General features: G+C 49.1%; 1 protein-coding gene across 1 annotated transcript in view; it reads right to left on the bottom strand.

Moving 5' to 3' along the window:
* TG (thyroglobulin) overlaps positions 1–23,836 on the bottom strand; it is a 243,760-nt gene that overhangs the window by 101,440 nt on the left and 118,484 nt on the right. The window contains exons 36-40 of the mRNA XM_065895070.1: positions 14,038–14,172; positions 12,228–12,392; positions 8,179–8,398; positions 6,492–6,585; positions 3,829–3,988 (exon numbers count right to left, since the gene is read on the bottom strand). Of these exons, the coding sequence (XP_065751142.1) occupies positions 3,829–3,988; positions 6,492–6,585; positions 8,179–8,398; positions 12,228–12,392; positions 14,038–14,172 (774 nt within the window). The remainder of the gene's footprint in view (positions 1–3,828; positions 3,989–6,491; positions 6,586–8,178; positions 8,399–12,227; positions 12,393–14,037; positions 14,173–23,836) is intronic.

Genomic DNA, 23,836 nt, shown 5'->3' with positions numbered 1-23,836 from the left:
AAGTCACCCAGCTCTTTCCAGACCTGTCCTGAACCACAGTTTCCAACTATTTAAAATGGAAAGGAGGAGGGATGAGTAGGTGGAGCTCAGGCAAGTCTCAGGGCGGGCGGTGAAACTATTCTGTATGATTGGTGGACACGCGTCATGATATGTTTGTCAAAACCCACAGAATGTACAACACAAAGAGTGAGCCCTGCTGTAGAGTATGGACTTTAGTCAATACTAACATACCACTATGGGCTCATGGGGTGTAACAAATGTGTGGCACCAATGCGGGACCTTAACAGGGGAAACTGAGGCCGGGGAGGACGCGGCATATGGGAACTCTGTAATTTATGCTCAAATTATTCTGTAAATTTAAAATCATCTAAATAATGAAATCTATTACATATATGTATGTTTTTCTTTTCTTTTTTGGCTGCATCACTCATCTCGTGGGATCTTAGTTCCCCGACCAGGGATTGAACCTGTGCCCTCGGCAGTGAAAGCGCCGAGTCCTAACCACTGGACCGCCAAGGAATTCCCTATATATTTTTTTTAATGGGAAAGGGATGATGTATTTGTGTTGGAAGTTTATTGGGGGCTTAGCTGAATCGCACACCTGCTCTTTTCTCCCTCTGCTGTGAGTGCACACCTTCTCCACCTGGGACCTTGCCGTGGGATGCTCAGTGTCTGGCAGGAGGTGGTCGTCTGCAGCCAGGAGCCTGTGTGTGTGTCCTAGTGTTGCTGCCCCTCCACCCACCGGCCCTGGCGGCCACTCTCTGGGTCTCAGTTTCTTGATTGACTGATGGCTCCCCTAGGGGCTGAACTGCAAGGAGCTCCAGGTAAGAGATGCTAAAGATCAGGAATGTGGGAGGGAAGTACTAGGAGGTCTCCAGAATAAAGCAAAGAAAAGCTGCCTGAGCCTAAATGAATTAAAACACTGATCCTGGGCTTCCCTGGTGGCGCAGTGGTTGAGAGTCCGCCTGCCGATGCAGGGGACACGGGTTCGTGCCCCGGTCCGGGAAGATCCCACATGCCGCGGAGGGGCTGGGCCCGTGAGCCATGGCTGCTGAGCCTGCGCGTCCGGAGCCTGTGCTCCGCAACGGGAGAGGCCACAGCAGTGAGAGACCCGCATACCACAAAACAAACAAACAAAAAAAAAAAACCCCAAAAAACACTGATCCTCTCTGTACACAGAAGAATGAGGAATCTGTAGGGCATTTCTAAACACCAAGGGAGAGTAAACTATTTTTTAAAATGATACCTATTCTCAATCTTTAACATTAACTGCTAAGTATTGTTCTTTCTTCTTTCTTCCTCTGTATCCCCTGTCTCCTACATTTATTTTTTTAATTAATATTTATTGGAGTATAGTTGCTTTACAGTATCACATTAGTTTCTGCTGTACAGCAAAGTGATTCAGTTATACGTATATATATATCCCCACTTTTTAAAAAATAGCTTACCCTTACATGAATCATATATCATATATGTTATATAAGCACGATATATAAAGCATGAGAAAAAAGCAAACACATTAACCCACCACCCAGCTTAAGAAATAGAACAAACACCACAAATTCTTGAGAGGACCCTTACACAGACAACACACATAAACAGGAAGGCAAACACCATGGAAACTCCTGGAACCCCAGTTTTAAATGTGCAACTTTAAGAGGAAGCAATTCTCTTTGAGGAGTTTTCTTTTCTTTGGGGGGGAGAGGGAGTGGCACAGATAACTTTTCCAGACATGTCAACTTTAGAGAGCTGGGGTTTTTTTCAGTTTTAAAAGAGATTATATTTGTGAAACAACTAAGTTAACATTTTTCTCCTTTCCCTATTTCCTTGAACACTCAAGTTATATGCTAAAGATATTTTAAAACTGTCCTGAATTAAAAGAGACTGTGAAAGTTGCAAAAACAACAACAACAATAAAACCGAAAACATCGAGGGAGCAAGCTATCATTTCTCTTAGTGTTTCATCCACGGGATTCAACGCCCAGTGTGACATTAAATTTAACTCACGGCTGCGGAGCATAAAGTCCCTTAACCTCTCTGAGCCTCGTCGTTTCCTCTATGACATGACCGCACAGGGCTGACCTTGCAGAGGTGCCTGGAGACTGAAATGACGTCACCCAGGAAAGATGTCTGGTAGAGATGGACGCTGGGTGAGGGTAACTCTCCTCTCTTGCTGACAGCTTTGCTTTAAGCACAAGGAACAGGCAGTGTTGCAAGTCAGGAGTGAGAAGGTGTGGGTGTTCTGGAAGAGTTCCAACCCCGGACTCTGCCTCGCCGGCAGCAGAAATGAGTTTCCCTTCCAGGAAGCCCACAGAATTCTCCATAAGATCACAGCCCATGAAATCACAATCCCCGCCCCCTCACAGAGGGATGGCATATGGAAATTCGCTCTCTTGTGTCTGGAAATGCTCTGAGCCAGAGTCAGCCGTGTCTGTGAAAAGCTCCACCTGAGCGGGTCCCACAGGCTGGGTTCTGAGTTTCACCATCTCTTTAGAGAAAGGAGCTCCTGATTGAACAGATTGTCAGTCGTGTGTTTGAAAAGAGGAAAGAAAACCCGGGCAGGGCGTTCAGTGCTCCAGCAGCTGCCCCCGCACCCCTGAAGGAAAGTCTGGAATCTGGTCATCATCCACATTCTCCTCATTGGCACCTGGTCGCATGTTGCCTTAACTTGTTGCCTGTTTCATGTTTGTTGTGCAGACGAAGAATCTTCTTTATGACACTCAAGGCCTCCTGCCACGTGGTCCACCCAGCCCTCATTCCCCAGCACTGCCTGGCTTCTGCTCACACAGGACGCCTGCTCCACTCGGCACATTCTAGAGGAGTCCGTCATTCCCGCCAGGCTACCTCCCACCCACCCAGCCATACTGAGCAGGCAAGACATTCCAGGTCTTAACTGAGATCCCCAGAGAACAGAGATGCTGCTAGGTGCCTGTCCCTGAGGACTCCTAAAGCCCATCACAACCTCTAAAGTCCCTTCACGTGTAGCGTATCACTGGAGCCTCACAGTGACTTTGGAAGTTGGGTAAAATTATTCCCATTTTACAGAGGAGAAAACTGAGACTTGGAGAAAGGAAGGGTTTTATCCAAGGTCACACAGACAACCCTTGGCTCTTCAGATTCCCAGACCAGCGTGTCTGCCCTCTGCCATGTCTGCCTGTCAAACGACTGCCCTACCACTGGGGGTTGGGGTGGGGGGGTGGGGAGATGGAGGAAAAGACATGGGTGGATGACGCTGGGATTGGTCCAAGCCTCAATTCTGCCCTGTGGGCTGGTGGGGAAGGTGGAGGGCATAACCAGAGTGATAAAGGCATCTGTGACTGGAAAGGGGACAGGCCGGATATTCACAAGTGATGCTGGAATTCGAGGGGAATCAGAAATCATTGTCTATGCAGCCCTCACTCCAGTAAATGGCTTCCTGAGGGCCCAAGAGCTCTAATCCACGCCTTAGAGTCTCCAGGGCAGGTCAACCCTGGTGATGAATCCTGGCTGTGCTCCTTCCTGACCACGTGAGCTTGAGCAAGGGTCTAGCCCTCTGGGGTCTCGGTACACACACGCGCACACACAGATACATCACAAGATAAAACATGTACTTGGAACAGCTTCAGACACATGATAAGTGTAATCAGTAGTAACTGTGACTCTCATCTATGGGCATCAGCATGGCTGGAGGGTCTCGTGAATGCACTGGTCATACCACTCCCCGCTCAGCAGGCTGGAGGAGGGCAGCCGGCTGGGAAGGATGGGCCTTGGGGAAGAAAGGACTAAACGCACACAAAGAACACAACGGGCTCAGGAGGTCAGCGGTCCCCACCAACGCCAGCAACTCACCAGAACTCAGGAAGCCAAAGACACCCACTCGGTAGCTGGCAGTGACCACGATGAGGCTGCCAACAGCAGCCAAGAAGGAGCCGTCCACAGCCGGCTGGCCCCCGCTGGCCCTGCCCTCTGCGGCGTTGTGGAGGAACACCAGCACAGACACGTTGGGGGCCTGTAGGGATTGGAGAAATGTGGGAGCTCCAGGCGGCCGCTCTCACCCCCCAGAGTTTGGTGAGGGCACCTTCCCCATGCAGGTGTCCGACTGTGAGGTGACGCGTGACTCTTCCTTCACCTCTGCCCTGTAGGCGTATTTAGTCTCAGCTAGGGGCTGAATTGCGTGCCCCCCAAATTCACATCTTGAAGCCCTAACCCTGGCTGCCTCAGACTGTGACTGTGTTTGGAGACAAGTCCTGTAATGAGACGGCCCTAATCCAATAGGACCGGCGTCCTCATACAGAGAAGAAATTTAGACACAGATGCACACAGAGGAGAGGCCTGTGGAGACACAGGGAGGAGAAGATGACCATCTACAAGCCAAGGAGAGTGGCCTCAGAAGGAAACAACCCTGTAGACATTTTGATCTTGGACTTCTGGCTTTCAAAATCATGAGAAAACACCCTTCTGTAGTTTCAGCCTCCCAGTCTGTGGTACTTTGATAGAGCAGACTGAGCAAAGGAGCAAAACCCACCTCCCGGATGAGGACCCAGAGCGCCCTAAAAAGTGAAGACACGTTGCCCACGCTGCCAAGTGAGCCGGGGACCTGTCCCATGCAGCCACGTGGTCTCCCAGCAGCCCAGCTCCTGGCCCACGTCTACTCTGGAAGACGCTTCTGTGTCCTCCTTGGGGAGTCCTTGAGTTTGGTCACCGTGCCTGGAACCCCATCTTGTTAACACAGAGCCACCTTTGTTTAGCCCGACTGAGCGCCAGGCACCATGCTGACTATTGGTGTGTGCCATTTATTCAGTCCTCAAACAGCTCCGTGAGGTTGGCGTGTTGTCGTTACTCCCATTTTACCGATGAGGAAGCAGAGGCTTCCTGGTGTTAAATAGCCTGCCTCAGGTCACATGGCTACGAGTAGCAGAGCTGGGATCTGAACCCAGGTTAACCCCTTCCTATCAGAATATTGTGTTCCGTCTAGGGGATCTGACACCCCGCCCCAGGCCATGGTGAATGCAAGGCCCCAGGTGGCTCTCGCTCACTCAGGCCCTGAATCCCTGGGCTGTGACTTCTCTACTCCATGTGCCCTGGGCTCCGACACCAACAGCAAACACTGACCAAGGACCTGCCCGGGTGGGTGCCGTGCTAAGTGTGCTCACCTAGAACGTCTGATTAGAGCTTCCGCCTCACAAGGTAGATGACTCTAAGCACCCCCATTCTACAGGTGTGAAAACAGAGGCTCAGAGCAGTGAAGTGGCTTCTTGAAACAGCTACAGAGAGGAAGGGACTGAGCAGAATTCTGACCCCAGCCCCCTCCCTCCCTCTGGGACACTCCTGCTCGTAGGTGTCACCACTCGGTGGGCTTGTTGATTCTTCCAATAGGAGGCCTTTTAAATGCCATAGAAAAAGGCCAGCTCAGGTGGCCTTGGTTTCATTTGCTGTGGGCCACCAGAGAGGTCAGGGACAGGCCCTGTATCCCCTCCTCAAAGCACCCTGAGTTATTTTTATTGAGTAGCACGCGAGCAAGAGAGAATTCTTCCATTCATGCAGCCCAGGAGGGCCTGCACATTTAGGCGCCCTTGTTCCAAAGCTTACTCAGGTCAGCCTGCTGTGACCAAGCCTCCAAAGTACACCGCCTCTCACTGCTGGTAAACTAGGGGCCCAGGAAGCGGTGGCCCAGTCACATGTACCATGGGATCTGTCAGTACAGGGTTGGCGTCACCAGAAACTCATGTTTCCTAAGGCTCTTCAGTTCTGTTTTCTCTCATGAGCTCCGACCCTTCCCCCCAAACAGGAAACTCAAACACTCAACATCAGGATAATAGCTGCTACCTAGGCAGATACAGCCTTCAAAGTAGGACCTAACCAAAGTCAGGGTCACCTCCCAAACCTCACCTTCTAGAACTGCCTCGAATGAGAGACCACATGGAAAGAAATACCCGCTAGGTGGGTCTCTCCAAGGGTCTCTCCAAGAAGGGCCGCTGGTTTCCTCATTTGCGGATTAGTTTAATCCAGCTCCACACTCCCCCAGCCCACGGCCCTGCAGGGGGCCCTGCATCAGCGGCTGGCCCTCACCTGCCCGCGTGGCTCTCACCCCACCTCGTCCGCACCCCTGCTCAGGTGCACCCTCCTGATCACCACCTACCTCACTCCTCCTGCCGCTCCGTCTCCTCCCCTGCTGTGTTTTTCTTCACAAGCATATCAATACCACAGTTGTCCAATATTTATCTGCTTATCTGTTTATTTCTGCTCCTCCCACTGAGAACAGCCCCTCCTGTGACGGGCGCTTTATGAATACTTCTTAGAGGGCCGGAGCCGGATAGCCACGCACATGCTCCCGTGCGGGAGATCAGGTGAGGCCGTGGGGGACCCAGGCTTGCTCTCAGCCACTCAGGCCTCAGGAAGCCAAGAACCCACCAGGAGAGCGCAGGGCAGACCGTGCTGGCCGCTCTGGGCCTGGGGATTTCTAATGGGGCAGTTTTCAGGGCAAACATAGTTTTCAGGGCTGCAGCACTCACCATGTTCTGAGGGACAAACACGTTGAGATACAGGCAGTCCTCGCTGACCCCGGGGGACGAAGGCGTCCTGGCGCCTGGTTGCCAGCAACTGGCCCTGCAAGTACAGACAGACAGAAGGCATGACTTGCAGGGAAAACAACCAAAGCGACAAGTCCCAGCCCCCTTCCCATCAGCGGCGGCAGAGCCCACTGCCCCATTCCTAAAGCCCGGCGGCCCACCAGCATTTAGGCAGCTTCAGGAAATGGTTAAAGGGATTGCTGAGTAAATGGTGGAAACAGCAGCATGCCCATCCCTCTCTCTACCACGGGCCTGAGGAACATCCTACAGGGACAAAGGGCTGGCCCAGAGAGAAGGATGCCCAGATAAAGAGGAAAATGTGTGTCACCTGCAACCTGGGCCCTTCCTGGCTCCAAGTGAGCAGACCTGCTGGGATGAGGTGTCCCAACCGGTTTTCTACATCAGTACAGAGTCCAAGTGTGCCAGTGGAACATCTCCTGGCATAAGAGCTGAGACTGCATCTGGGACACATCTAATGGAGGCATGATGGTTACCCGCCCAGGCCTTGTTAGCACTAGGCTCTGATGAACCTAGCTCTCCAACTACTCTCCACTCAAAAGCCTCAACCACCTCATCTGTCAAATGGGTGTATCCTAACACGCTAAAGTGTTCTAATTAGTCCATATTTGTTTCTCTGGTTGCCCAATGGTGGAGACTTATCCATGACTTTCTGCATCTTTCTGCCACTGTCCTAGTTTAAGCCTCCACTGTTGCTTGCCTGGAGCAGTCCAGAGCCTCCCGCCCATCCCTCCATCTGGCCCTGGGCCTGTAGATCTGCCCAGCAGCCAGCCATGGGAGCGATGGACAGGGAGAATACGGCTGCCTTGAGACAGAACTGTGGACCCCTGTGGGAAGGGGAAAGGCCATGGGGATGGGAGAGGGAGACATGGGTGCTCTTTCCACAGACGCTCTGAACACGCTTTAATTTAGAAAAATCACAAAATCGTATCCAATCTGTCACCTCTTTACAATGGTATATGCATGGGAGGGAATGGGCAACATTGAAAGCAGTTGATGACGAAGGAAAATAAGATATTCCGTTTTTTTTCCCCTTTTTGGAAAATTCCTTTTAATATTGTTCCTGTTGGGGGAATCAAAGTCCTTTTAAATTATTTTTTCACTAGCTCATGTGTTTTTCCTTCTCTGCTTACTTCTCAGCCCCACTGAAGTCAGAAGTGGCCGGGAGGCTGAGTCCTGGTCACCGCCACACTGGGGCACGTGATGAATGCACGCCCCACCTGCAGCTGTGGCCGTGGAGACCTCCCCTGCAGACTCTTCCACAGCCTCTCTTTCCTGGATGCAAAGTCAAGGAAGGCTCCTAGAAGGAACCTTAGAAGGTCTGTGCTGAAGAAGGCACATGAGCCTGGGTGCCCGCACTACCGCATGGAGCAAAGCCCACCTGCCCCTCCATCACCAACGGGATTGTGCAGGACCAAGACAATGTTAAGTCACCGACAAGTGGGAGTTTATGTGTTAAAGCACTCAACACCATCTTAACAAACATAACCCCTGCTCCACGCATGGCTCAAATTCGAACGTACTGCTCTGTTATCAAGTCTCATTTTGAAGGCTTAGAATGGGAGAAGGCTTCCCTGGGCATCCCCCAAAATGTACTCCACTCCACCCTTACCGTGGCTTGGTGGCATCCCAGGACCCTGTCCAGTTCAAGGGCTCTGGAGCCCGGAAGCGGCTTCCCGCCAGGGGTGGGGTGGCATACGGAACTCCCAGGAACTGGTCCACTTGCTTCCACGAAGTGCCCACCTGGATGGCCTGGGACCTGCCCAGCAGCTGGCCGTGGGTGGTGATGGTCACAGAAGGTGCAGATGCTCCAAAGCCAAGCAGAGGGACGTCTGGGAGGGGAGAGAGAGAGAGAGAGAGAGAGAGAGAGAGAGCAGCTGGTGCTCTATTCACAGGTATTCCGAATATGCTTTAAGAAACAAATCTAAAAGCCCAAACACTGCTTTCTGCATTAAAAAAAAAAAAAAATGTTAGTTATTCATTCAGGCCCCAATAGCTTAAGTCTAGTCATGTTAGTGTTCAATGTGGGAAAAAAAAAAAAAAAAAGAAAAAAGAAACCCAGCAAAGACACCTGATCTTCCCCAGGCACTGAGCAATCCCTCCCCCAGATGAGCCATCTCAAGCTCTTCCCAGAGAGGTAGCCCAGGCCCACAGCCCCTGACTTAGCACCCTGGGGCCAGATGTTACCACAGTTCTGAATTATTTGGATTTTAAAAAGAACAGAGGGGCACAGAACGGGCAAGGTTCAATCTTCCAGGGGGGTGTGGAGTTGAGACCCATCAACAGACACACCAGTTACTTCTGGGATGAAATGTATAGGTTATTCCTACTAAGAGGGATGAACACATAATATCATTTCTTCCATCATTTCAGGTCAGATATTGCCACCAAACGAGTTTGCCACAAACTTACAAAAAAAATTTTTTTTCTGACTCTTAGAGTGTTTGGATTTCAGAATTGCAGCTAAGGCACTGCAGACCCGGTACTTGTATTTCACTGGTGAGGAAATAGGTTTAGAGTCTGGGGGTGGGCAGCTGTCAGGACTTCAAAGTGATGTAGGATTCAAAGCTATACTTTTCTGAGCCACAACTCTGACCACAGGGTCAGAGGTTCACAAAGGGTCAAGGCCAGGCCTCGGCCCAGGTCTGCAGTGTGCATCCCCCTTTGCGCAGGTCTGGATCCCACCCAGTCTGTGAGTTCACACTGGTGCTGCCGAACCCTGCGCTGTGCTCCACAGGCCTTCCATCCCCCCCTGTAGTGCTAACCTCCAGACACTTATCAGCCTTTCTTCAGCCCTATCTTATGCCCTCCACTATATTTCTCACATTCATTCATTGGTTCAATAAACTTCTGTTGGGCCCCAGCTCAGGGCCAGATGCCATTTTCAGGGACTTAAGACAGGCCTGTGCCTGGTTCCCCACAGGCCTTAGGGCCTTACACGGAGGAAACCAACACTGGTGAAGAGATTGTGTCTGTGTGTGTGTGTGTGTGTGTGTCTATGTGTGTGTGTCAAGCGGGGGGTCTCTCATTATTTCCAACATGTTGAGCCTGGGAGAGGAGGCAGACAGACAGACAGGCGGAAGTCTATCCATTCCTCAAAAGCTTGGTACCATGCAGTGGTTCAATTAGAGGTGGTTTTGACCCCAGGAAGCATTTGACAATGTCTGGAGACGCTTTTTGTTGCCATAAGGGTTGGGGAGAGATACTAGCTACTGGTATCTCATAGGGCAGAGGCCAGAGAAGCTGCTAAACATCCTGCAATAGAGAAGATAGGTCCCCACAATGAGACTTCTGCTCCCAGTTGTCAATGGTGCCAGGGCCGAGACTCCCTGGCGTGATGTGCACTCATGACTTCCAGGCCACTGAGGGTCAATGTGGTGAGGAGGAAACAATGGATGGTCTGAGGAGTCCAGCAGGTCTGTGTTTTGTGTTATGGACCAGCTACTTTAGAAAACCTCTATAATTCTTCCCATCCTCAATTTTCCCATCTGCAAAATAGGAACAGTAGCAGTCCCTACAATGCAAAGATGTTAGGAATAAATAACACAATGCCTGTAATGTCCCAAGCCCAGTGCCTGGCAAATGACAGGAGATCAACACGTGAATGAGTGAATGGGAAAGAGGGAGGGAGTGAAGGAGGGAGGAAGGAAGGAAGGAAGGAAGGAAGGAAGGAAACAGTGAGTGAAAACTTCTCTGTTGCATAAACACTGGCATGTGAGTTAGAACTCAAAATGGAAACTCAGGATGGAAAGAAACAGTTGCCGATTTGTAATCTGGCCTTGATCACAAATCATGACTGCTCTCACTCCCACGGTTCTTTCCTTCTCACAAGATTTCCTGTTTCAATTGCAAATCACAGGCTCTCCGGCCAGCATTCAGGACTGTGGGCGCTAAAGTAGCAAACCATCTGAGGTCAGCTCTGCAGGAAACAGCCACATTTCACCAATGTGGCAGCATCTGAAGCAGGGAGCGAAGACAGAAAATGTAAAAGCTAAAGAATTTCGAGGGAAGGCAAGCCTGCTTTCCCACAGATGGTGGTATTTAAGCCTCCCTCCAGAGGCTGCCCAGTGAATCCCAGACTGAAAGAGATCCAACATGGGGAAAACGTTTGATGTGCATTTCTCCCTTTGGAATCTTTTGCAGAAATGTGGATTCTTTTCAGAATACCCACATATTTAGGCCCTGTGACTATCTGGATTAAGAAAGTTATCTGTAGCTCTACATATATATTAGGTGCAAACAAATAACATCTATGTAGATAAATGTGGGCGTGCATCTTCTGCTGGAAAGTGAGCATTTCACATTGAATTTGAGACACACAGAATTAGGAGAGAAGCAGTCGGATTTGTTTTACAGAACTCAGACCTCGAAGTGAAGGCATTTCTCAGCAGGACTACCATGCAGATTAGCTACACTATGGGGGAAATCTGTCTAACTCACTGAATGACATAAACGTCCTGAGAGAAGACAAGCCTTGAGATTAAGGGCCCAAGACCTCAGTTTACAGGAATCAAAGCACTCCCAGCCCTGGGGGCCCTCTCCGGATCTAAAGGCTGAGGTGCAGGAGTGGGCAGAGGAGACATCACTGGATCCAGACGGGCCTGAAGGACAGTTAATGCTCAAACACAGGGTGGGCCCAAATCCCACTGCTACTTGGTTTTGTAAATAAAGTTTTATTGGCACACAGCCATGCCTGTGGATTTGTTGTTGTCTGTGGCCGCTTTCCTGCTACAACAGTAGAGCTGAGTAGCTGTAACAGAGACTTGTGGCTGTAAAGCCTAAAATATTTATGATCTGGCCCTTTACAGAGGGAGTTTGCTGACATCTGCTCTTGAAGATAAGATGGCAGACATGGCCAACACTTCTAAAAAGTTATTCATTTCATCCCATAAGCATGTTTAACGGGGGAGGTGTGTCCCCCAGGCCCTCGATTCCCACGTTTCCTGTTCCACGGCTCTTATTAGTTCACTTAGGGATGCACTTATATGCGGCTCTCTCCTTGCCTGCTTCACCCCTGTATCACCAGCACCTAACACAAGGGCTGACACATAATAGCACGTTATTCAATGTTTCTAAACTAAACCGAGCCGGAAGCAGCTGCTCTCTCCGGGCACTGTGGTGTGGTCTTTAGGTGACACGGTTTTATGGGAAAGGACTGCCTCTAGAGATAGGAGATCTGGCTCCAAGTCCCCGTTCTGTCATCGCTAGCTGTGCGAAATCAGAGAAATAACTTAACTTCCCTGGACCAGAGTCTCCTGATCTCTAAGACGGGGATAAAACCCTTATCTTGCCACCTCACAGGATAGTGTGAGTATCAAATGGGATAAGGCATGTGAAACAACTTTCTAAATTCTAAAATAGTAGTTAAAAAGCGGTCTATTTAATTATTTTACTCAGAAATGCAAAGGCCAAAATGGCTTCTATAACTCAAAGGAAGTAATGAATAAAGGCAGTGCAGAGAAGTTCTAGGTCAGAGGTAGGGTTTTTCACCTTCCTTCAGTCCATCCCATGTGAGTGCCACAGAGCCTAGGATGACTTTGACTGACTTTCCCTTAAGAACCTCAAAAGCCACTGCCCATGAGTCACCAGGTGCTCGGACAGTCCCTCCCAGCCACACCCAGGCCCTCAGGAATGGCTGCAACGACACAGGCCAGCACTTACTTGGCTTCTGGTAGATGTGGGTGGCCTCTTCACGGAGCAGAAGTTGGCAGTTTTGGGCCTGCAGGCTGTGTGTGCAGCTCTGGGTATCAGCATAGAACATACACCTCACAGCGCCAGGTTGGGTTTGCAGAGTGGTGACAAGGCAGGCCTGGTGATGGGAGCATTCTGCGGAGGAGGAGATGAGTGGGGCTTGGGCCTGAGAGATCACCTCAGTCATGTATCCAATCATGCATCCATGAATCCATCATCCATCCATCCATCTATGCTACCACCTAATCATGCATCCATGAATCCATGCATGCAACCTTCCATCTATCCAAGCATCATCCATCCAACCATCCATGCAATTTTACATCCATAAATCTGTGTATCATCCACCCACCCATGCTTCCATTCATCCCAAGATAACCTGGGATGCCCAGCAGGAAATACTTAACCTGGGAGAGATGACCCTGGGTGGGCTCTCTGCTGCAGCCTCCTCATCCCCCTTCAGGGTCAGCCCAAAGTCAAAGTGTCCAAGGGGGTAAGCCAGCTAGCCATCCTTCCATCCAATCGCGCCTCATGAATCTGTACATCCACCCATGCATCATCCATTCATCCATCCAACGAGGCATGCATGCATCCATCTATACAAACACTCACTTCTTCATTTAAACACCAGGCACAGTGCTAGGGGCTGGGAATAAAATAGTGGTGGTGGAGGACCCAACCCTCCCATCAATCTATTTTCCACACAACAGTCCGGATATTGGTTGGTTATTTATTCACAAATGTGCTCTTGTCATTCTCCGATTGAAGTCGTAGCAGACAAGGCTCTTCACGCTCCAGCCCTTGCCTTCCTCTTCAGCCTCGTCTCCCTCTGCCTCCCCAACCCCATCACACCCACCACCTTCCGTCAGGGGTTACGTCCTTTTCCATGTGTACCAGGTCATGCACTAGACTGTTTAAAAGATTCATGGCATTAGGGTATTCAGTCCTAAAAACAGCTCTGAAAGGACTGCTGCTTCCTTTGATTGAGCAAGTTGTGCATCGCCTAAAGGCCTTATCCATAGCCCAGTCTCTGTGCTGTGGCACCACCCAGAATTGCGTGATGTACAACCTATACAACCGTACATGGTGGCCCTGGCTGTAATATGCACATATTGTTATCCAATCTTGTAGGGGAGAGGATCCATGTAATCTCAGAATTGAAGAAGTGTAAATGTTACCCAATCTTGGCCTCTTTCACAAGGTGAAGCCTTTGCAGAACATTCTGATCATATGGTCACCTAGCTTTTGTTTAAATACCAGTGACTGAAACCCTGTAAAGGAAGTATGCATCCGTGGACAGCTTTGCCTATTAGGAAGTTCTTCATATTGCACTGAAAAATGTCTCTTGAAATTTGAGTTTTACCCATAGGCCTTTGCTTGCTCCATGAGCTTGGCCAGAACAATATCCTTCCTCCTGGCCACGACGGCCCACCTGTAATCTGAGGACAGCCGTCACAGCTTCCATGCATCTCCATCTCAGACTAACCCCCTAGGTCCTCCCTCTGATCTTCCTCTGACCGGGTTCAATGTTGTGCATTTTCTGGCTGGCTTAGCCCCTTGGAGACCGTGACCATGGCCAACACTGCAGGAGGATGAGTAGACTACAGAGCAGAGTCCCCCCGCCAGGGTCTTCTCCCCGAGGTGAGGTCCTTCCGGCCAGGCACCCCAGGTGATCTCGGGGTCTCCTATGTGTTTTTGAGGTCAGAATTTTGAGGAGCACTTGTGTGAGAGGGGTCCCGTCCCAATCAACCCCCTACCTGGAGGTGGAAACTCCCCTTACCCCACAAACAGCGGTCTCGGGCAGCAGAGAAGTCACTCGTGGCAGCGGTGCTGATGTGGGCAACGTCAAAGTTCCGGATGGATGGATCAACAACTACTGAAGAGAGGGCCAGGGACTGCCACGAGTCCAGAGCGACTAGGAGGGAAAGCAGGGACAGTTAGTGGAGTGCCACCCGATGCCCCCAAAGGGTGCCCAAGGGCTCCCTCCTGGTGGTCTCCGTTCCCTTTTTTTTTTTTTTTTTTTGCGGTACGCGGGCCTCTCACTGTCGTGGCCTCTCCCGTCGCGGAGCACAGGCTCCGGACGCGCAGGCTCAGCGGCCATGGCTCACGGGCCCAGCCGCTCCGCGGCATGTGGGATCCTCCCGGACCGGGGCACGAACCCGTGTTCCCTGCATCGGCAGGTGGACTCTCAACCACTGCGCCACCAGGGAAGCCCCGTGACCCCATTTCTTTATCCATCTCTCCATTCTACTGTGATTTTTAAGAGTTTTTTTTTATATGAGCCAAGGTCCCGTGCTCAAGTCTAGGGATACAGGGGTGAAAAACAAAGCAACCAAAGCAACCAAAGCATGGGCGTTTCTATTGAGCAGCTCACAGTAGAGGGGAGAGAACGTGAAATGACAAGACAAACACTGTAGTACAGTTGTTATAATGCAAAAGTCAGAATAACGCTAGTAACCATGATAAGAACAGGCTCGTCAGTGTGATCTGCTGCCCGGCTGCCTGCAGGACCAAGGCTCTCATTTCCCAGCTGCTGGAGGCTTATGGCTGGGGCTCCCAGCTGAGTCCCTCTCTAGGAGCTACCTAGGTCTAGGCTAGCTGCCTCCCCTCCACAGGGTCAGCCTTCATCCCCAAACTAGTCCCTGTGGGTATACAAAGGCCCAGCCCCCTTGCCTCAAGATGGGCCAACTCCCAAGGGCCGGCCAGCTTCACAGCTCACTGAGGTGTCAATGCGGCCATTGTTTGGTTTGCATCAATGTGTTACTTCTCCCCCTGCCCAATTCTGCCCCCTCGCTTCCTTACAGGTGTTTCTCCCAAGAGCACTCAGCACTGAACTTTCTGCATGCAAATCTGCACCTCAGAGTCTGTTTCCTGGAAAACCTCAGCTAAGACCTCCTCTTTAAAAGATGAAGACAATGAATGAGTCACAGGGATGTGGAAACAGCTTTGCCCGAGAGCGTGCTGTGCTTTCGGAGTGGACAAGATGGAAAGCAGGTCTCTGCATCCAGAGAGCCTGTGCCTCCCACTGCTCTACTCTGCTGCTTCCCAGTCCTCGCACAGGACATGCTGTCATGGCGAGAGGGAGGGATATCTGGTTGTGGCTGTCACAGAGATGCTTGGCAGAGGCAAAGAAATCTGCCAGAGCACCTGTGTCCCTGTGAGGACAGAGGTGACCCTGCACGGGGGGCTTAAGCTTCCACCGTGAGGAAGGACTGTGGGTCCAGGGGGATGAGTGCATTATTCTGTCCACAAATGGCATCAAACTAGGCACGATGCCACCTCCCAGAATAGGCCTCCGTGACCACTTGGGAGTGCTAATACCAGAATACTGTATGGAACCGTTCAGTGGGTACAGCACTGATAGTTAATGGAGAAAATCTATCTACTTATTTTTTCTTTCTGTCTTTGACTTTTTTTTTTTTTTTCCCAGAAGACGGTAGCAGTTTACCCTTATGACAAATATTTGTGAGTGTCTACTTTGTGCTAGCAAAACACAGTGGCAATCTTAGGTGTAACATTTCACATTTTACAAAGTGCCGTTACTTATCGCCCAAGCCCTTTGGGGCTGATACGCCTTCATCTCAGTTTCCTTGTCTGTAAAACATCATCATGTTTGATCCTCGCAGCACCCCAGATGGGGGTGGGGAAGGGACTCTAATGCCTCCTTCACAGATAAGGAGTCGGAAGCTGGAAGAGGTATGTGACTTTCCAAGAATGCTGAGCTGGACAGTGACCAAGCCAGAGACGGACCCAGGCCTCCTGGCTCTAAACCAGGGCTCCTTCCATCCCTCTGAGCTTCCTACAGAGCTGAGCATCCTCTCCAGAAAATTATCCCCAGGTAGGAAAAGGTCGTTGTCTTTGACAGCATCATGCTCTTGGCTACACGGGGAAGACTGTCATTTTTATCTTGAACTTGTCTTTGACACCAGAGCACTGAGCATCACTAAAATTAGAATGGTAAATAAAGTAGCAAACCGATCTAGCACCACCACCCTTCTTTTCGATGAAAGAAACAAAGAAACAAAGAAAGAAAGAAACAAAGAAAGAGAAAGAATGGAATTCTTTGATAAAATTCATCAGTGAAACTACCTAGATCTGAAGTTTGCTCTGTGAGGGGACTTTTGTTAATAAATTTAACATTGTTTATAGACAAAAAAAAAAAAAAAAAAAGGAAGGAAGAAAGTAAAGAAAAAGAGAGTGAGAAAAAAGGTTTATCCAGAGAAGTGGCCAAATAATGCAACCAGATTTCGCGTGGACTCAGCAAGAGGAAGTGAAAGCCCCACACCTGTCCTAGAGCTGCAGGGCCACCCTCAGAATCTGGAGCCGTGTATTTCTGAACTTGGGACCCAGCTTCCCTGTAAGAGACCCTGGGCTTTCATTTCCTTAAGCATCCTCCACGTGCTGCTATTTTCATGGTCATTACAAGTGGCATTTTTGCAACATGGCCAAACCGAGGTGCATATTTTTAGATGGTGAGCACACTGCAATTTCAGAGAAGAGTTATGATGGGATTTCAGGACGGAACTTGCCAATTATGGTCTTAAAATGGAAGCCTTGGCTGCCCTCCACCTTTATTTAGGTTGATGTCTAGGGGAAAGCGTTCTAATTAAAGGGTGAATTTCACCTCCAAAGTGAGAGTCAGCTCATCTGTCGCCATCCCAGGGCCTGGAGTCAGCTCTCTGCCACACCCCGCAACTGTCCCCCTCCCCTGGCTGGCAGGACCCCCGGTTGAGCCATTGCTGCCATGCAGAATCTAACATCTGGGGTTCCACATGCATCTCATGAAAATTCTGAGAACAAGTTCTTTGTGAATGCAAAAGCATAGTGAAGCACGAAAGCTGGGTGATCTTGGTAGCATTTCACAGGAGTTTACTAATTTGCCAAGAACCTCGCAATACCATTGCTGTTTAATGTTCACGATAACCCATGCTGTGGGCATCACTACTGTGCGCATTTTACAGATGAGGAAACAGATCCAGTAAACACACCCAAAGTGCTTAGCTGATAAGTGGCAGTGCTTGGGCTTGAGCCCCGCTCCTTCAGCTTCAGAATCCACGGTTTACTCCAAGGCAGACCTCCTCTCCGGGTGAATGAGATGGTGACAGCTTTCAGACTCACCCAAAGGGATAGTCTGCTCCGAAATGCAGCATCTGTGGTTTGTTAATTACTTTTTTCTTCCTTTGTTTAAAATATATTTTACAGACTGCATTGTCAACATAACTTATTTAAAAAAGAAAATCGTTGGAGTTCCCTGGCAGTCCAGTGGTTAGGACTCAACACTTTCACTGTGTGGTCTGGGTTCAATCCCTGGTCAGGGAAGTAAGATGCCACAAGCCGCCCAGTGTGGCCAATACCTAGCTAAATAAATAAATAAGAAAATCACTTCCCCTTGAATTTGAAATGCCACGTTTATCATATATTAAGTCCTTATATGTAAATGAGTTTTCTTTGGTGAGTACCAATTCTTTTTCATTCATCTCTGCTAATTCTGGCTCTATTCCCAAACTGCTTAAACTAGAGTCACTTTATACTATATTCTATCGTCAAATGGTAAAAGTTTTCCCACATTATTTTTCCTTTAAAAATATTTTTTGGTTGTTTATTTACCAGATGAAATTGAAAATCACTTTGTCAAGTTTCAGGAAAACATTTTGTGGATGTTATTTGGAAAAACTGATTTGAGAAAAAGATTTTTAATTTTATTCTGTTTAATTTTCGGTGTCATTAAGAATGGAATGGGATTGTTTCCCATCATATTTTTTAAATGGTTACAGTTGACCAAAAGGAAAGCTATGTATTTGTGTGTATTTATTTTCTAACAGGACCTGAACCTACTCTGAATGTAACTCACAGACGCAGTTGAAGCTCAGGCTCGTATCTCTGTGGCTACTTTGGAAACAGGTCCACAGTAGATTCCAGTTTTAGGGAATACATGCCATCCAGCAGCTGTAACTCATGACGGCATACATGACACGTACTTGCTTAAGAAGTCAGGTTCCAGGAGTTTATCTCAGCTCCTCCACTTAACAGCTCTGTGACTCTGGGCAAAGCACTCACCCTCTCTGAGCTTCAGTTTCCTCATCGGTAAAATGGGTATATTACCAGATGCTCTCTTCTAAGATGGTCATTGGGAAAGAATGAGCTACTGTGTGTGAGCTGCATAGAGCCCGCTCGGGGTAGGAGTAGTGAAATCAGCCGATCCCATTCCCTCTGGGCCGAGTTGCTCAGTTCTTGCTGTGTTTGGGTCACTGTCTTTTTGAAACTATAGAGGTAGGAGCCTGACTGAGGTGCTGGGGGAAGTTCTCTAAGGGGTAAAGGAGCACAAATCACTGTTGGTGATTTCAAAACCTTCCTGCTGAATTCGCCTCATCCCCTCACCGCAGCCTCGTGCCTGCCCAGGAGGGCCTCTGTCAGCATCTCCCTTCCCGCCTCCGGCCCTGGGACTCCTGGTCAGGCCATTAGCACAGGACGCGTGCCCGACCAGGAGGCCTGCTGCCGAATACAGCAACTTTCGGAAACAGCAGCATTTCAAGGTTTTGTGAGCCCAGCACACCCCAGATGAACCCATCGCCGCCCCCTCTCTCCAGCCTGCTCTTTGCTCCCACACCGTGCTCTTTCTTTCCTCGGGGACCGCATCCACCACCCACCCTGTTGCCCAACCCAGAAATCCCACCACCTTCATCACCTTCTCCCTCACTTTGTCCTGGCAGTTCTGCCTCCTCAGCCCCTCTGGGAACTGTCCTTTCTTTTCCGCCTAGATTCTGCCCTCATCAATTTCACTCCAGATGCTCCAGTTACTGAGACCCAAATGGGCCTCCCTGTCACTGGCCCCCTCATCCCTTCTCAGGCCATCGACACACTGCGACCAGGGTCACCTCCAAATCTGATTACGACACCCACTGCCCGATGTCCTCGGGGTAACAGGGCGAGTCTGTTGAGGTCTTCAGCTATATCACACCCCTCTCACTTTCACATGGTGGGCCTGGGTGCTTGCCATGGTCACCCATACACCAAACACATTGTATAATCATAAGTAGAAAGAGATGTTGCTTTACTACATAATTTGAGTTACTTATGTTAACTCAGATCCATCCTAGTCATAGCAGATGAGGCAATGAGCCACCGGGAGGAATAGTCACAGGGCACTCCCCAAGGTCACCGGGCACCCCCCAAGGTCACAGGGTAGAGCCTGGTCTCAGACCCTGCCAGCATGGTTTCCATCTGCCTGGCTGTAGCCTGGGACCTCCTTCCCAGCAGCAAATGCACTCCCTCTCAGCCCTTGACACAAACCTGTGGTGTGGAATCTTGATGACTCTTTCATACTGTAAACAACCTACATATGAAATAGTTCACCAACAGGTCTGAAGACTTTGGAGGAAACACGCCTTCAGAAGAACGTGGCCCTGCCTGTCCATTAGCAGAAAGGAAAGGGTGACCCTGAAGGGAAGAGAGACTCACCCATGTCACACAGCCCTTACCTCTGTGATGGGGACAGACAGTCTACCATCTAGTGGGCTGGCAAATTCAAGATGATCTGATTCTGTCTTACAGTACAATGCTGAGATGGACAACATTATCCCTATTTTACAGAAGAGAAAAGTGAATGAGGGCCAGAGAGGGCCAATGACTTGCCCAAGGCCACACAGCTAAAAGGTAGTGAGCCAGCATTGGAACCCGGGACAGCCTTGTGCCATTAGGTTGCCCTGTACACCTAAGCATTGCTGAGGGTGGGCAGGGCCGAGGGGAGGGAACGAGAGGGGCAGCACGGCCTGCAACCTTGGTACAGGCAGGCTTTGGGGTGATATCAAGGTATTTCCATTCCCTTCCAGGCAGCATTATTCCCTTTTAATGTAGACTCAGCTTAAAAAAAATCACTAGACTAAAATATGTTTGAAAATTTCCACCAATATATGGAAAACTGTGTTTAATTCCCTTTCCTTCCTCCCTCCCTTCCTTCCTTTCTTCCTCTTTTCTTGCCTTCTTGTCTTCTTGCCTTCCTTTGTTCCTTTCCACAGGGATATCAGTTAAAGAAAGAAATGTTTGATTTTGATTTCAAGGCCCAGAGAGAGTAATTCCAGCTGTTAAAAATAGCTAAAACAAAACAAACACCCACGGAACTACAGACCTGTGTTAAGACAGGAGGAACAGGTCTCTCGCTTGCTGGTTGGGTAAGTAACCAAGGGTAAGTTCCCATTCTGGCCCTCCTCTCTCTCATTTGAAAAATGGTGGGGTTAGGGGGGAAGAGCCTTTCAAAGTTTTTTAATCAGATCAAAGTGCAGAAATGTCAAGCCAGTCGCAAATGCCTGACCTTCTCTCCAACGTTCAAATAATCACAGAGCCATTTTTTAAATGAAAAGATCAATGTGATTTTCTTAAGAATCACCAAGAATGAAGATAACAAGCAGACACTCTAAAGCACTGAAAAGAATCCAGGATTCTTACTGTTCTTCTTGCAATCAGAACCAAGAAGAATTCCTTTCTGCTCCTCAAGGCTTATCGAAGGGATAGGTGCTGAACATCGAAAAAGCCTGAGGAAATACTGGAGGTGGTTTCCATGCCCAGGCCGGCCAGGGGGAAAAAACATCAACGCTTTTGAAGCCTTTCAGCAGGAAAGGTCTTTCACACAGGAAAACATTTCAGGCACCAGCAAGCCTCCGTGACCTTGGAGTCAGCAGAGTATAACAGGCTCGCTAATGCTGCTTTCTCAGCTTACGGCCACAAGCTCTCGCTGGCAGAAGACACTTGTGTGCTGTCATTATTGGATGGGACCAAGACTCAGACAACCTGATTTCTCACCAGACACCGTCTTTCAAGTGAGAACCACGTCACACTGGTCTATTTTTACCCTCATTAACACTCAAAAAAAAAAAAAAAAAAAAAACCCCAAAAAACCCTAGATGTTCCTTTGATAACAGAAAGAAGAAAAAAGATGTCCCTTGTTATTTTGCAACTATTTGAGAGATGAAAATGTGACCAGAGCTAGCTGTTGGTCTATTATACCTTCAGAGAGAAATGCTTGACATAGCAGACCCCACTGGACCCGTTTTAACATTTATAACACTAGAAAAATACCCAGAGACGTATTTACCTCTGTTCAGCCTCCAAATACCTATTTTTGAGCTACCCAGGAAGCATGCTTTCATCTTTAACTTTGCACCTCCAGAGCTTAGCAGAGGGATGGCAGTGAGTACTGTGGGTTGAATTGTGCCCCCTCAATCCCAAGATTCACACTTCAAATTCATCCTAACCCCTAGCACCTCCGAACATGATCTTATTTCGACATAGGGCCTTTACAGAGGTCATCGAGTTAAAATGAGATCATTAGAATGGTCCCTAATCCAAAAGGACTGGTGTCCTCATAAAAAGAGAAAATTTAGACATAGAAATGGACATTAAAGGAAGATGACATGCAGACACAGGGAGAAAACTACCATCTACAAGCCAAGGAGAGGGTTCCAGAACAGATCTTTCACTCACAGCCCTCAGAAGGAACCCACCCTGCCAGTACCTTGATCTTGGACTACCAGCCTCCAGAATTGGGAGAGAATAAATTTCTGTTGTTTAAACCCCCAGATTGTGGTATTTTGTTACATAGCCCGAACTAATACAGGGAGTGACTATGCAGTAAAAACAAACATTCCGTGATTCACGGAGAGCCTGCTGCACCCGTGTTGCCTAGAAATGCTGATTGTAATGGTAATTCTTATCATGTCAAATAACACATATTACCATGGCTGTTTACCAACCATTTCCTATTTGCCAGATGTGCTGCGATGTGCTATGTGTGTTGTTTCATTTAATCCACACACAGCCATGTGCATGGCTGTCCTGGCCACCACTGTGTGCACATTTTAAGGAGGGACCACTCTGGGAGCACCCTGCCTGCCCAAATCCCAGCTCTGCCCACTGCCAGCTCTGACATGGGGTAGATCGTACTCTGTAAACTGGAATAGTCGTGTCACCTGATGTCACCTGAGTCACAGAGAGGGTTTCCCATATGCTAAGGGTTACAGCTTGCTATTGATCCTTCTAGCCTCCCTGAGGGGAGGGGTGGAAGCAGCTGTGCCGTCCTCCCATCTGGTTTTCCCAATGCCACATCGTTGTCCCCAGTGTGTGTCGTGGCATAAAAAGTCAGTGGGCCTTGGACACACGGTGAGGGTGAGGGCTGAATGGATTGATGCCTACAAACTGCTTGGAGCATAACAAGCACTCAGTAACATTTATTAAAGATTTACCCACCGTGTGTTGACCCCAAAACCAGAGCTTCTAGCTCTGCCGTGTTGCTGAATGCACAAGGGCGTACACGCTGTTACTTGTAAAACAGGGCATTTTCAACCAAAACACGAGCATTAATAGTACTGATAGGAATGCTGCCACACATACCCCCCCCCCCCACTTTCCTGGTCAAGAGTGTTGCACAGTGGGGGTTAGGTCTGGTTATATGGCCCAGGAAGACCAGAAAAGACCCACTTTGATGATTCAGGGACTTGGGAGGAAGGATGGAGAAGACAGCACATCTTCAGGCTAGGACGGGGGTGAGCGAGAAGTTTCTGTTAGAAGCCGAATAGTAAATGTCAGTATTTTAAGCACTGTTGGCCACGTTCATTCTCTGCTGTGCGTTAGCTCTATGTCACATTCTGAGCCTACACCTCTTGCACAGAAACAGACTGCAGGCTGTGGTTTGCGACCACCAGGCCAGAAGACAGAGACAGAAGGGACAGGGGTTCAGTCACTATGTACCATGACGGATGGAGGGTCTACATTCTGGGAACCAAAAATCCAACAGGAAACTCGACAGGGAGTTTTGTACTTTTTCCGGGAATGAGGAGCCATCTGGGAAATGGCATCTGGAAGGTAAAGTATCGTAATTTTATGACATGTTGATAGTTCTCCTTCCTAACCTGGCATGTTAATGTCCTTTTACAAAATGATTCGTTTGTTTTGTTTTCTTAAAAGGGTTCTTATTTGGTAGAATGAAAAGGTGGCAAACGTGAGCTGCCCTCCAGCCCGAGGATAGAATCCAAGCCCTGCCTGTCTTCTCGACATGGAGGTGGTCTCCCCCGACTCCTGAGCCAGCCTCTGCAGCTGCCAGCCCTCTGAAACCATCCGCCTGCTGTCGCAGCGAATCCCCGAACCCTTCTCATCCTTCCCTATCCGCTGTGTCCTGGAAACAAGGGTTCTTACCATAATGTCCCCTGCCCTCATTCTGAGTCACAATCTTCCAGCTATGAAACCTTCTAGTACTTCTCATCCTCAACTAGGCGTGCCTGGTCATTCTCCCACATTCTCCAAATTCTTTGCCAGCCAGCTGGTAATTTTCATCTTCACCCCAAATCCTGCTAAAACCTTGGGGGACTTTGTCATCTATGGGGAAAGTAGATGGCCTATTTCATAGTCTGGTCTCAGTTTCCTGGCCTCTTTAATCCCAGAAAACTGTATTTGCATTCACTCCAGCCAAGTACCTCCACAATCGCACCCCAAACCCTGGCACGGCACTGAGCTCCGTCACCCTGTAAATGCCACTTGTCTAAGGGACACTTGCTGTTACATCCCACAATCCTCCTTCCTTCTAGCATTTT

The sequence above is a fragment of the Phocoena phocoena genome, chromosome 17 (assembly GCF_963924675.1).
Source record: "Phocoena phocoena chromosome 17, mPhoPho1.1, whole genome shotgun sequence".
Lineage (NCBI taxonomy): Eukaryota > Metazoa > Chordata > Mammalia > Artiodactyla > Phocoenidae > Phocoena > Phocoena phocoena.
The sequence above is the reverse complement of the archived record's forward strand: the minus strand, read 5'-3'. Positions and strand labels throughout refer to the sequence as shown.